Genomic DNA, 13,896 nt, shown 5'->3' on the forward strand with positions numbered 1-13,896 from the left:
TTACTATATCTTTTCACTAGTTATTGCTGGAGTATAAGATAGTGATTTGGGGATAGTTACTTTATAACTTGCTATTTTATAGAGATATTAAATCTAATAGTTTTACAGTTGATTTTCTTGTGGTTTTATATTTTTAACACATAGGTGCCCAGTGAATATTTATTAAATAATGACTGATAACCATGTCATTTCCAAATAGCGACAACTCCTCTGGCCCTTTGTTTCCTGTAGTTTACCTTTTATTTCTGCTTCCTGTTTTTGTGTTAGTCAGAAAGTCCAAAACAATGCAAAATTTATAAGACGTATTATTGAAAAGAATTATGTGTTTAGCTTTGAGTTCATATTACATAGAGGGTTTTATACTTGTTTCTGCTCAAGCCCTCTGTTTTATTTATTAATTTTAATTTTCTATTTATTTAATTTTTTTATTGAGGTAACATTTATTTTTTATTTTTTATTTTATTTTTTGGGGGATTTTCCTTTTATTTTTTATTTATTTATTTATTTTTTAAATTTTTTGTTTATTGCCGTAACATTGGTTTATAACACTGTAAAAATTTCAGGTGTACATCATTATACTTCTATTTCTGCATAGATTACATCATGTTCACCACCAAAATACTAATTACAACCCATCACCACACACATGTACCAAATTATCCCTTTCACCCTCCTCCCTCCCCCCTTCCCCTCTGGTAACCACCAATCCAATCTCTGTCCCTATGTGTTTGTTTATTGTTGTTATTATCTACTACTTAATGAAGGAAATCATACGGTATTTGACCTTCTCCCTCTGACTTATTTCACTTTGCATTATACCCTCAGTGTCCATCCATGTTGTCACAAATGGCTGGATTTCATCGTTTCTTATGGCTGAGTAGTATTCCATTGTGTATATATACCACTTCTTCTTTATCCATTCGTCCCTTGATGGCCACTTAGGTTGCTTCCAAGTCTTGGCTATTGTGAATAACGCTGCAATGAACACAGGGGTGCATGTACCTTTACAAATTGGTGTTTTCAAGTTTTTTGGATAAATACCCAACAGTGGAAAAGATGTTCAAAATCACTAACTATCATGGAAATGCAAATCAAAACTACAATGAGATATCACCTCACGCCCATCAGAATGGCTATAATTAACAAGACAGGAAACAACATGTGTTGGAGAGGATGTGGAGAGAAGGCAACTCTCATACACTGCTGGTGGGAGTGCAAACTGGTGCAGCCACTATGGAAAACAGTATGGAAATTCCTCAAAAAATCAAGGATAGAACTACCATATGAGGTAACATTTATTTATAACATTGTGTGAATTTTAGGTGTACATCATTATATTTCACCTTCTGTGTAGACTACATTGTGTTCCCCACCAAAAGTCTAGTTGCCATCACTGCACACATGTGCCCCTTTACCCCTTTTGCCCTCTCCTCACCCCTTTCCCTTCTGGTAATCACCAGTCTGTTCTCTGTGTCTATGTGTTTGTTTATCTTCCACATATGATTAAAATCATACAGTATTAGTCTTTTTCCATCTGACTTATTTTGCTTAGCATAAGACCCTCAAGGTCCATCCATGTTGTCCCAAATGGCAAGATTTCATCTTTTTTTATGGCTGGGTAGTATTCCATTGTAGATATATACCACATCTTCTTTATCTATTCATCTATTAATGGGCACTTAGGTTGCTTCCATGTCTTGGCTATTTTAAATAATGCTGCAGTGAATATAGGGGTGCATGTGCATATATCTCTTCGGATTAGTGTTTTCATTTTCTTTGGATAAATACCCAGAAGTGGAATAGCTGGATCATATAGTAGTTCTATTTTTAATTTTTTGAGGACTCTCCATAATATTTTTCATAGTGGCTGCACCAGTTTACATTCCCACCAACAGTGTATGAGGGTTCCCTTTTCTCCACATCCTCCCCAACACTTATTTTTTGTCTTTTTGATAATAGCCATTTTGACAGGTATGAAGTGATATCTCATTGTGGTTTTGATTTGCATTTCCCTGATAATTAGTGATGTTGAACATCTTTTCATGTGCCTGTTGGCCATTTGTATATCTTCTTTGGAAAAATGCCTGTTCAGATCATCTGCCCATTTTTTAATTGGATTGTTTGTTGTTGAATTGTATGAGTTCTTTATATATTTTGGAGATTAACCCCTTATGGGATATATGATTTGCAAATGTCTTCTCCCAATGGGTAGGTTGTCTTTTCATTTTGTTTATGGTTTCCTTTGCCGTGCAGAAGCTTTTTAGTTTGATGTAGTCCCATTTGTTTATTTTTGCTTTTGTTTCCCTTGCCTGGTGAGACATGGTATTCAAAAAGGTACTGCTAAGATCAATGTCAAAGAGCATACTGCCTATGTTTTCTTCTAGGAGTTTTATGGTTTCAAGCCCTCTGGTTTAAGCCACATTTTTATATCATTTTTAATATTAGCTCAACTGAAGTAATAAAAAAAAACCAATCATAATGCCCAAGTTATTTTGCGTTGTTTAGCGATTTTACCCTGCGCATGCATCTTATGTGCACTGAAGGCAATAGGAAGACAGTCTTATCTCATTTGTATATCTCACTCAGTTACACTAACCTTTGGGGGTAGCTTTTAATTATATGAAAATTTTAAGACATCACAAAAATAGAATAGTCTTACAAACTTTACTTATCACTCAGCTTCAATAACCATCCACATTTTGCCATAGTAGTCAATAAATTTTCTAAAAGTCAGGCAATATTCTAAAAATATTACTGAGGAGCATGTTGGAAAGCTATGTATATGGAATGAGTAACTCAGGTAAAAATAATTTTAAAAAATCTTTATTAGTATATTTTTAGTTTACTAATGAAAGTAATCCATGCTGTTTATATAAATTGCAAATAGTACAGAAGGGTGTGAAGTTAAAAGTCAAAGTCTCTCTGTCCCCATGAACTCCAGTCCCACTCTCCAGTGAGAACCACATGTCCAGGTTCCTCCACATGGATGTAATTGCATGTGGCAAGCCCCTCCTCCCTGACCCAGAGAGAATGAGGTGTCCCTGCTCCCCTGTGAGAGGAGAAGATCAGGGAGATGAGTGGGTCTGTAGTCCTTGTGGCCCTGTGGTCAACTGGTGGGAGTGTGGTGGCCCCCACAGCTCCACCACCAAGAGTCCTATTACTCCCTTCACCTCCTGGCCAACTCTGGGGGAAAGTCAGTTTAGTCTCCTCAGCAAATATACCTGGCCATTCGAGTATTGATTTTTTCAAAAGAAGACAAAGTCTTGACTATATGAGGAAAAAATATCTTTCCCTTTAATATAACTTTGATCTTACTTCCAGTAAAATAATGACCGTGATATTCTCATTGTATGGATAATTCAAATCCTTGAGCTCATAGATTACTTCTCATTCTCCATTTTGCACTGATAGGTAGGGGCAGGTGGATGGCTTCAGTTCTTTCTGCTACGCAGATACAAAACATATGCAACTTTTTTTCTTAATAGGGGTGAATCTAGAAGTGCTAAGAAAGCTTTTTTTTTTCCTTTCTTTTATACCTATTATGGTAGTTTCTTGGGTGGAAGATGGGGGAATCATTCATCTCCATTGCCATTACGACTGAAATAATCAGCTCTTTTCTAAGGAGAGTTACCTTGTACCCAGTTATTTTGGAATCTGTTGTTAAACATAAAGAAAATACATATTTGATATTTGATCTTGGTCAAATGATCAAGGTCAGTGTGTGAAATATAGGCTTTATAAGAGCTGTAAACAGTTTGTTCATATAATAGAGTCAAATATAATAAAGAAAGTTTCTAAGATTTTACAGTCTGCCTCTCCCTCGAGGTCTATAAGCTGCAAAAAGATATAATTATGTGAGTTTACGTAGTTAGCAAAGATAGCTCTTATGTTCATAGGTGCTGAGATGCCAGCCAAGCATTCATGGCTATTCATATCTGAATGAAAGGGTGAAGAAGTTAATATTTAGTAAGATAAAGAGCCCCCACATGGAGAATCAGGCACTTTCTATGTTGCTGGTGGGAATGCAAACTGGTACAACAATTTTGGAGGGAGATTTGGCTTTATATAACAAACTGTTGTTTGAAAACTGCGTTATTTGCTGCCTTGTAATAGAAGACTTGCAGACTTCGCATTTATTGGAGTCAACATATTCACAATACCTAATGGTAGAGAAAAAAAGAGCTTTCATAAGTTTTAGAGTCTCAAATTATACTAAATTTCTTCCTCTTAGTTTAGGTATTTTCTTAAAGTACTTCACATGCAGTTAACACTAATAAAGAACTGGCTCAGAGAATTACTAAACAGCAGCCTCTAATGTTAAAAGACCTTCTAGTATAACCAATTTGGGAAAAGGATTGGCAGATTCTTACAAGTTAAATATATACTTCTCCTTTGACTGAGCAATACCCCTCCTAGGTATTTATCCAGGAGAAGTGCAAACGTATGTCCACACAAAGGCCTTTACATGAATGTTCATAGCAGCTTTATTCATAACAGCCCAAATTGGAAAAAAACCTGAGTGTCTTTCAGCAGGAGAATGGACAAACCAACTGTGACCATCCATACTATGGGATAAAACTCAGCAATAAAAATGAATGAACTACTGATACACACAACATGGATGACCTCCAAGGCATTATCCTGAGAGAAAGAAGCTAGACACAAAAGAGTACATACTGTATGATTACATTATATAAAGTTTTTAAACAGGAAAAACTAGTCTCTATTGAAAAATCACAATAGGGGTTCACTTGGAAGGGGCATGAAGGTACATTCTATAGATGGAAATGTTCTATATCTTGGAAGGGGTGTGGGTTACATGGATGTATCCATTTGTCAAAACTCATTAAAATGTACACTTCACATATGAGTATTTCAACCTATGTAAGTTTTACCCTCTCCCTAAAAATAAACGGTGCATTTTTTTTTTTTTTGTAAAAAAAAAGTATTCCAGTTTTCTCCCTGGCCAATTGCAAGCCTTACTCTGAAATTTTAGCTTGAATCATACAAGTAAAAATTAAAAGTTTGTATACAAAACTTAATTTATTACTTATTAGATATTTCACATTGTGCTCTTCCTTTAAGTCTTGGAGCATAGCATTAATAAATGAAAACATTAAGCATGGAGAACCAAAATAAAATGCATTATGAAAGAGCTGCCTGTCTCTGAGTATACCACACTCTGTGAACAGCACAGTTCTGAAAGGTGAACTCACTTTTCCCCAAGTGGTAGTAACTGGGGTCTCGGTCAGATCATGACAGGCAAAGAACATCCTTAATTTTAGAACTGTGATATTGTACTTGCACCTGATCTTTAGAAGTAGTTCAGGAGGGCTGGCCCCATGGCTTAGGTTAAGTGCGCGCGCTCCGCTGCTGGCGGCCCGGGTTCAGATTCCGGTCGCGCACCAACGCACCACTTCTCCGGCCATGCTGAGGCCGCGTCCCACATACAGCAACTAGAAAGATGTGCAGCTATGACATACAACTATCTACTGGGGCTTTGGGGGGAAATAAATAAATAAATAAATAAAATCTTTGGGGGAAAAAAAAAAGTGGTTCAGGAGACGCTTGACATCCCATCTCAGAATTTGAACCTTTACCATTTGCTGTGCCAAGCCATGTTGCCTGCCTAGATAGTGACTTCTTTGGGCTGCAGTGTTAAGTCTCTGGATTTTATTCCACAGCAGCTTGGAGAGGTTGGAAGAGAGGGAGGGGAGAATTGTGGCCTGGAATAAATTTTCTTAAGAGCATCCTTTAAAAAATTTATCCCTGTCTATTATTTTATTTTAAATATTTAGTGGCCTGATGTGTGTCTCATGATGTGATTCCTCTAAAAAAGAAAAACCATTCTAATTCTCTAGGATTTCCCTCTTTACCCCGACGTCCTCATCCCCAGTTTCCCCTTTGTTTCCAAATGAGGAAGTCTGGTCATCTTTTGGGCCTGTAATTCTGTGAGCACTCACCAATCCAAAGGATAAACTCTCAGCAATGAAATGACCTTGAGCGAACTTCAGAGAGATTAGCCAGCAGAAAGGATTAAACACATTTATGTGAGTACAGTGCTGAGAGAAGACCAGAGAGCGAGCGAAGTGGCACCGTTTCCTGGAATCCAATGGCCTCCTGGTGTAAGAATTGTGGGCAGCGAGACCCTAGATACTTACCTTACACCTCCGTACGGATAACAGAGGCCGAGATGAGGGCTTACCACCATTTCCTAGGAAGTTGCATCAGGCTAGAAGATATGGCAAAAAAAGGTACTGTGAGAGCAATGATGCCTTTCTTTTACATATGTCTTATTATTCATCCTCATTCTCAGTGGAATAATGGTTTAACTAACAAATTTTACATAAAAAAAAATTTACTTTGGAATACCTCAAATTTGCTAAGGAGTTTAAAAAGTACTTTTTTTTTTTTAAAGCGGTATTCAGCTATTAATATTGTAGATGGTCATTTATTGAGAAATTCATATTAAAAAGAGATGACCAAATATTCTGAAAAAATTCAGCTGTAAGATGGAATGTGTAAGTATGAACCATTTTAAAAGCATTTATGTGTATACCTACATATATATGTATTGACTTATACACCAGTGAAAGAACTGTTTAATTTGGGGTGAAGGAATGATAAGAAGTTTTACTTTTCTTATTTTTGTTTAGCTGTATTTTTTACTTTTTAAAGATAACCAATATACATTGCTCCTGTAAAATGAAAATAAGAATCTAGATTATGAAATTCATGTTCCTGAAGAAAAATGTTGAGCCTGAAGAAAAACGTTAAATCTGAAATGCTAAGACTTCATGTTAGACACAGGAGCCGATAACAGACTGGTGGTTTAAGAGTAGAAAAAAGAAAAACACTTCCCTTCAGTGGGCTGGGTGAGAAGGAACAGCATTTCTAAATTCAGATTTTTTTTTTAATTTATTTTTTTTCCCCCAAAGCCCCAGTAGATAGTTGTATGTCATAGTTGCATGTCCTTCTAGTTGCTGTATGTGGGACGCGGCCTCAGCATGGCGGGAGAAGCGGTGTGTTGGTGCTCACCCGGGATCCGAACCCGGGCCGCCAGCAGCAGAGCACGCGCACTTAACCGCTAAGCCACGGGGTGGCCCAGGAACAGCATTTCTAAGTATGCCTTAGGTGTACGTGGAAGCCAGTAAGACAAATGCTTTAAAAGCTGAAGCAACTACTTGTTTCTAAGAGTGCTGCTATCATGGATGGGCTTATTGATATACTCCCCCCAACTGTTTTCTTTTTGCCTTGAAAATGTTTATAATACATCTATTCCTCTTGGATCACAGGCCAGGAAAGGTGATTAAAGTGGATGTCTTTGTCCCTCTCTTTACTCTTTCTTTGTACTTGGAAACTATTTCTTCAAAAGAGGGAAATTATTGAATAGAGAAGTGTGCTTTTAAAATAAATTCATTGTTGCGGTATACTTTCTGGGTGAGACATGATTCATGCTTGTACTATATTCGATACCATATACTTATATTGTATATAATACATACTGTGTTATCAAAGGCAAGGGCTACTATGTATTTGCTACTTGAGAAAGAAGAACTTGTTAATCAGATTTTGCTTTCCATTCTTAAAACACAGAGGCGCTCGCCTGTGCATGCACACAGATCCTTACAGGGCTTAAATTCAGCTTTAAGTTTTTGCCCTGGTTTTACTAAAGTTAAGTCACAAGAGCTTTACGGTTTTGTTAATAGTGAGGAAAGGACGCAATTTGAAAGAAGAATATGAAGAATTTCTGAATCCTGAACTCACAGCATTGCATATACTACTGTTGCTTTTCTTTTTTCCCCACTATAAAAGGTTATGAAATGTTCGCTTACATGCTGTGGCTGTCCATAATTTTATTCTCTGACTCAAGACAACAACGAAAGTTTGAGTTTCTTAATGCAAGTTTTATGAATGTCTAAATGACCTTTCTGACATTACTGCGATCTTACATTCATAGGATGCTGTCAGTCAACTTCTTGGTATAATACTTGTTTCTAGGGATTAAGGGAACAAAACTCAAGAGGTGACACACTGATTGAAATGTGTGTTAATCAAGATCCATATTTTATTTAATTGTTGGGGGTCAGGAAGAGTCAGCAGTTGGAGGTTTGCTTTTCTACTATCTCCCCTTTTTATCTTTTTTAAAAGAGGATTAAAATGTATTTAAAATATTATTATAAAATACATGCCTGCCTGTAAGTTAGGGTAACACCAACTGCTGCAACAACCTCTAAATTTCACTGGATTAATCCACTTCAATGCCCTATCCCTGGTCAGAGGGCTGTTCGCCCTCAGAGTGTTTCAGGGACCCGATCTGCCTCTATCTTGTGGGTCTGCCATCTCCAAGCCTCAGAGTCATTACCTTGCAGCCTGCAGGAGGAAAAAGAGACAGTGGTGAAGACACACTTTTTTCTTAAATACCCCAGCTCAGAAGTAACAGATCATTTTTGCTCATCTCCTGTTGATATTCACTAGTCACATGGCAATGGCTAGAGGTAAGGGGGTTGTAGGCGAAGAGGGAGAATCCCCCTCTGCCCTTTCCCTTAAGGTTCTTATAGCTGGTCAAATAATTAACAAGACAGGTTATCAGGAGAAAATAATACCAAGTTTAATAATATGTATACATGGGAGAAACCAGGGACACTGAGTTTCTCAACACAGTAGCAGAAATTCTCATCTTAAGTACCATTTTCAGCTAAAGACAAAGGAGGATGTTGGAGGTGGGTGGTGTTTTGGGGTTTCAGAGGGGAAGAAGACAATTTACATGAAGAAGGAAATGTAAATGTTTGTCAGATAGTGCTTTGCAGGGCCACCTATAGAGAATGTGGCCGGAGACAGGAATTATAGTAATCAAGAGTATGTACATTTAAGTCGTTTTCTTCTGTTCTGATAAGAGTTTCCAGAGACAAGGCCATCTCCGCCCTTCCCAGCACACAGAGGGAGATACCTTTTGTAAATATTTGGTAAACAGAACTTTGAAAAGAATGGGCTTAGCGAGGACCCTGCCAGTCTGTCCATACCCAGAGTTAAATTCCTTTAGGCAGTTTCGGGGAGAGGTCAAATGTCCGTCAGAAAATAATCAAGGTAAAGAGATATATTTCAGGGTGGCCAAATCTTGATCTTCCACAAAGTGTTCTCCCATATTTTCTTCTGGCATTTGTATGTTTTCATTATATAATATGGCTGAAATTTATTTTGATGCAAAAAGTGAAATATGGATACAACTTAAAAATTTTGACAGTAATAAAATACCCTTACATAGCACCTACCATATACTGGGAATTTTTCTTTAGTTCTCTAACTATATGAACTCACTTCTTACAACAACCATACCAGGTGGATGTATTAAAATTTTCTCCATTTTCACATCAGGAAATTAAGGCACAGGGAAGGTAAGCAACTTGCTTGAGGTTACTCCGCTGTGAGTGGCAGAGCCGGGATTTGAACCCAGGCATTGTGGCACCAGAGGTCATGCTCTTAATCACTGCACTGATGTCCTGTTATGGCCAGCAGATTGACCCAACACTATTTGTTAAGTAATCTCCTCCTGGCCCCATTAGAAATGCCACTTTTATCATATACTATATCCTGATTTTTTTTTATTTCTTTTTTGACACCTGTACATCGTATATCTGTATCTTTGTGTTTTTTTAATTTAATTTTTTTTATTGTGGTAACATTGGTTTATAATATTGTTTAAATTTCAGGTTTCCATCATTGTACTTCTATTTCTGCATAGATTACATCATGTTCACCACCCAAATACTAATTACAATCCATCACCACACACATGTGTCTAATCATCCCTTTCATTCTCCCCTCTCCCGCTCTGGTAACCACCAATCCAGTCTCTACATCCAGATTTATATTTTGGTCTAATTCTAATCTCTTTTTTGCTCCTGAGTCCTTCCAAGCTCGTAACAAACTTACTTTGTAGTGAAAGAGAAAGAGGTCACATGACGTAAGTGGGGAATTTATGAGCAGAATTTCACAGTAAACCACCAATGCATGGCAATAACATGGGTGTTTGAGAAAAATCTATTGTGGTATCCTTGGGGTCATGGCTCAAAGTACTGAATGATAAATTTTTTTCTTTTAATTTTATTATTTTTTTAATTTTTTAAATTTATTTTTTATTTTTGTTTAATTTTTTGTTTATTGCAGTAACATTGGTTTATAACATTGTATAAATTTCAGGTGTACATCATTATACTTCTATTTCTGCATAGATTACATCATGTTCACGACCCAAATACTAATTATGAATGATAAATTTAATTGGCTTCTGTCGAATCTATTACATACAGACTGCTTCCACATGTTATTTTAAATTAAATTAAATTAGATAATGTATGTAAAGTATATAGCACAGTACCCACTAGGTAGTAAGTGCTCAATAAATGGTAGTATGAATCCTCACACCAGCCCTCTAAGGAGATCTTATTAATTATTATCCATTCCCATTTTACAGAGGAGGACCTGAAGATGGAGGGGCTGGTCAGAGGCAGAGCTGGGATGCAACTCCATTTCTTTTCCTTTTTTTTAAAGATTTTGTTTATTTTATTTTTTCCCCCCAAAGCCGCAGTGGATAGTTGTGTGTCGTAGCTGCACATCCTTCTAGCTGTTGCATGTGGGACTCGGCCCCAGGATGAACGGAGAAGCGGTGCCTCGATGCGCGCCCGGGATCCGAACCTGGGCCACTAGCATCGCAGCGCGCGCACTTAACCACCAAGCCACAGGGCCGGCCCTCCATTTCTTTTCATTCTGCTTCCATAGTACCTGAAAGAATGAATAAATTGAGAGAGGAAGGAAGGAATGTTGGGCAGAGCCTGCAGGGCTTTTTCTTAAACAAAAGCGAAATTGTTGGGGCGGGCCCGGTGGCGCAAGCGGTTAAGTGTGCGTGTTTTGCTGTGGTGGCCCGGGGTTTGCCGGTTCGGATCACGGGCGTGCACCAACACACCGCTTTGCAGGCCACGTTGTGGCGGCATCCCATATAAAGTGGAGGAAGATGGGCACGGATGTTAGCTTGGGGCCAGTCTTCCTCAGCAAAAAAAGAGGAGGATTGGCAGATGTTAGCTCAGGGCTGATCTTCCTCACACACACACACACAAATTAAATTGCTTATCCATTGTATTGCTAAAATGTCTAAAATCCTACCATTTTGATTCCTTTGTGTTAAGATATTTTTTCTCTAAGGAGCTTTTGAAAGAAATGAAAGTGTAGAAACTCGGAAGAATGCCATGTTCAATGATCATTGGTCATATCAAGTCTTCTCCTCCTGTTAGACCGTATTATATTACTTTGCCCAAGACACTGCCTCTAGCCGATAGACTTGACTGAGTCCAGGTCTGGGAGTGGGCTGACAAAGAGGAGGGTGTAGGCATTCAGGGGCCCACCCTGGGCACTGGGGTAGGGCTTGAGGTGCGCTGGAAGGAGAGGCAAGTAGGTTCTCAAACCAGGGTTGGCTTGTTTCCCAGGATGCTGACCCCAAATCAGCACAGAAGGAAATACTGGGCCAAGAGTTACCCCATCTAGGCCTCAGTTTCAAGAATACTTTGAATACTGTATAGATGATTATTTTTATTGAATGGTAAGAGAAGCAGACTAGTGGACAACTCAGATAAAAACTTTTTCTTTTCCTGAGCTGCATTTTTATAAGCAGCAGGAAAGGACCAACAATAGTCTAAGGCCTTGGCATCAATGTGTGGTTGTTTCTCCGTTGAATCAGCAGCATCAGGAGAGCTTGTTAGAAATGTCCCACCCCAAGTCTACTGAATCAGAATATGCATTTTAAAACCCGGGTGATGTATATATCCTGTTATAATTTGAGAAGCACTGCTCTGGGGAGTATTGATTAAAATGCAGGTGGGGACACTTTGAAATTGAGTGCTAAAACATGAGAGCCTTACGGGAGGGAGGGATTAGGTATTTTCACCGAGTTTCTTAATTTCCTCCAGGGCCTTGATTACTGGTTATTCAGATTGCCCCAGGCAGCAGAGCTGGTTCTTGCTCTCTAGAGTTAACGAAGGTCTACAGGAGAGCCTCACCTCCAGCTATTGTTGCTAAGGAAACTCTTTAAAGAGAAACTTCCACCTCTGCAGTGATTGTCTCATATGAAGGTACAATGTGAAATGTCAGCAGAAATTAAGAAGCTTTAAAAAATGTGTCCAATTTGTCTGTAATGGGGAAAAAAAGGGAGAAAAGGGATTTGGACAAGTATTCAAAAACAGAAACATGTATGCCTAGTAATATCCTGTCAGTCCTCAAAGCACTTTTAAACAGGCATTTGCAGAGCCTGAGACAAGAGCATACAAATGGAGGCCCACATGTTAAATAAAGTACATTCTATCTTCCTACCTTGACAAACATACCCTCATAGGAACAAAATTAAAATATATATAAAACTGTGGTTTTTATTTGACTAAAAGTGAGAAAATATCAAAGATGACTAAATTGAATTATAGCACATGTCTGAGTGTTGTGTTGATGGGCCAATGAAATTTGGATGAGTAATAAAGATATACATAATCCATAACGTGTCTAGTATTTTTGCTGTAAGTGATTTGCCACAGCAGTTTCAGCCATGCAACTAATTGGCCATAAAGGAATTTTGCAGTAAAAGATAAAATATCTGGTTGACAGTTTTGGTTTCATTTGGTTACAAATGGTTTTCACAATGAAACATGAAAAATGAATAACAAAATTAAAAAGACTGTGAAAAATGAAAATACAAAATATTTCAATACAAATATGTAAATGTGTGTAGATTTATGGCAATGCTGTGCAAAGAACTGATTTTATTTTGTGGATTGTTATCTAAGCACTTTGTCATCTGAGTCTTTCATTCATAGTATTATACTTTTTTTTTTGCCCGTTGATTTGTCTCCTTGTTTGGCATCGCACTTTTTTCCCTTTTTTTTTGCTAAAATGTCTTCCTTCAAGAGGAGTGTTAGTTTCATCCAAATATTAGGATGCATGTTTGCAGCCAAATGAAAACCATATGAGCTGAATAAAACCCAGCGATACCATTTGTAACCAAATGAAACCATAATGAAACTAAAACTGTCAGTCAACCCACTTATTTTATCTTTTGCGGAAAATTGCCTTCACAGCCTATTAGTTGTGCATTGAAAGTGTTTGTGGTGAAAATATTTGTGGCGAAACTGCATGTGGCATAGATGCTTACAGCGAAAATGCCTAGAACCAATCCATAAGCCATTAGTTAATCCACAAAATATTTCTTTTTTCTTGCCTTCGTGTCAGCAAAAACACTATGTCGTTATGAGATTTTTCACATGATTGAGAGCATGTGATCTAAAGTAAATGTGATCTAAGTCAAATGTAATGGTGTTCCCTGAGTTCAAAATTTGCATATATTTGCATCATGAATTGGATGAAAAAGAAAAGTAAGAATGTTGATGCTTGGTAGTACTGGACGTATTTCATTATGTAAGAATCGACAGCATTCATGCCATGTGAGAGGAAGGATTTGACAATTAACGTGTCTTTTCTCTTACCTAAGCACTTCCGCTGCTCACTTCCTCACGGCTCCAGTCCTCCCAGCCCTCTGAAGCAGAGTCTGCCCCTGGTGTCAGCAGTGGCGCAGCCCACAAACCGTCATAGCATTTGGATGCAGTCGCCTTTTCTTTTGAGGATATAGATCAAGAGATGTGGAGGAGCATCTCCCTGGGGCCCCAATCGTGTTAAGAGAATAGATGTTTAGGGCTCGAGTGTGCCCTGCCGGCACTGAGCTCTGGATCATGAGTGACAGCGGCACCCATATGGTCTTCAATAGGTAAATTTTGGGGAGGGAGGGTTGTAATATGTGGAACTCGCAAAGTTCGGGGCTGGGGCAGGGGTCGCAAGGAGACTTTCTGGGGTGATGGAAATGTT

The 13,896-nt window shown here is 38.1% G+C and overlaps 1 protein-coding gene across 8 annotated transcripts in view; it reads left to right on the forward strand.

The window, feature by feature from the left end:
- The window catches only part of MCF2L2 (MCF.2 cell line derived transforming sequence-like 2), a 239,218-nt gene that overhangs the window by 18,042 nt on the left and 207,280 nt on the right, over positions 1–13,896 (forward strand). The window contains exons 2-3 of one of the 8 annotated variants that reach the window (XM_087439953.1): positions 11,961–12,122; positions 13,526–13,798. The exons of 4 other annotated variants lie outside the window; for them this stretch is intronic. Coding sequence is in view for 1 of the 4 variants with exons in the window: in XM_087439957.1 (XP_087296083.1) it covers positions 6,113–6,254 (142 nt within the window). In the remaining 3 variants the exon portion in view is untranslated. 3 more of the 8 variants (XM_087439950.1, XM_087439957.1, XM_087439952.1) reach the window with 3 other exon arrangements.

The sequence above is a fragment of the Ceratotherium simum genome, chromosome 15, assembly GCF_057802395.1.
Source record: "Ceratotherium simum simum isolate JZ-2026a chromosome 15, ASM5780239v1, whole genome shotgun sequence".
Classification (NCBI taxonomy): Eukaryota; Metazoa; Chordata; class Mammalia; order Perissodactyla; family Rhinocerotidae; genus Ceratotherium; species Ceratotherium simum.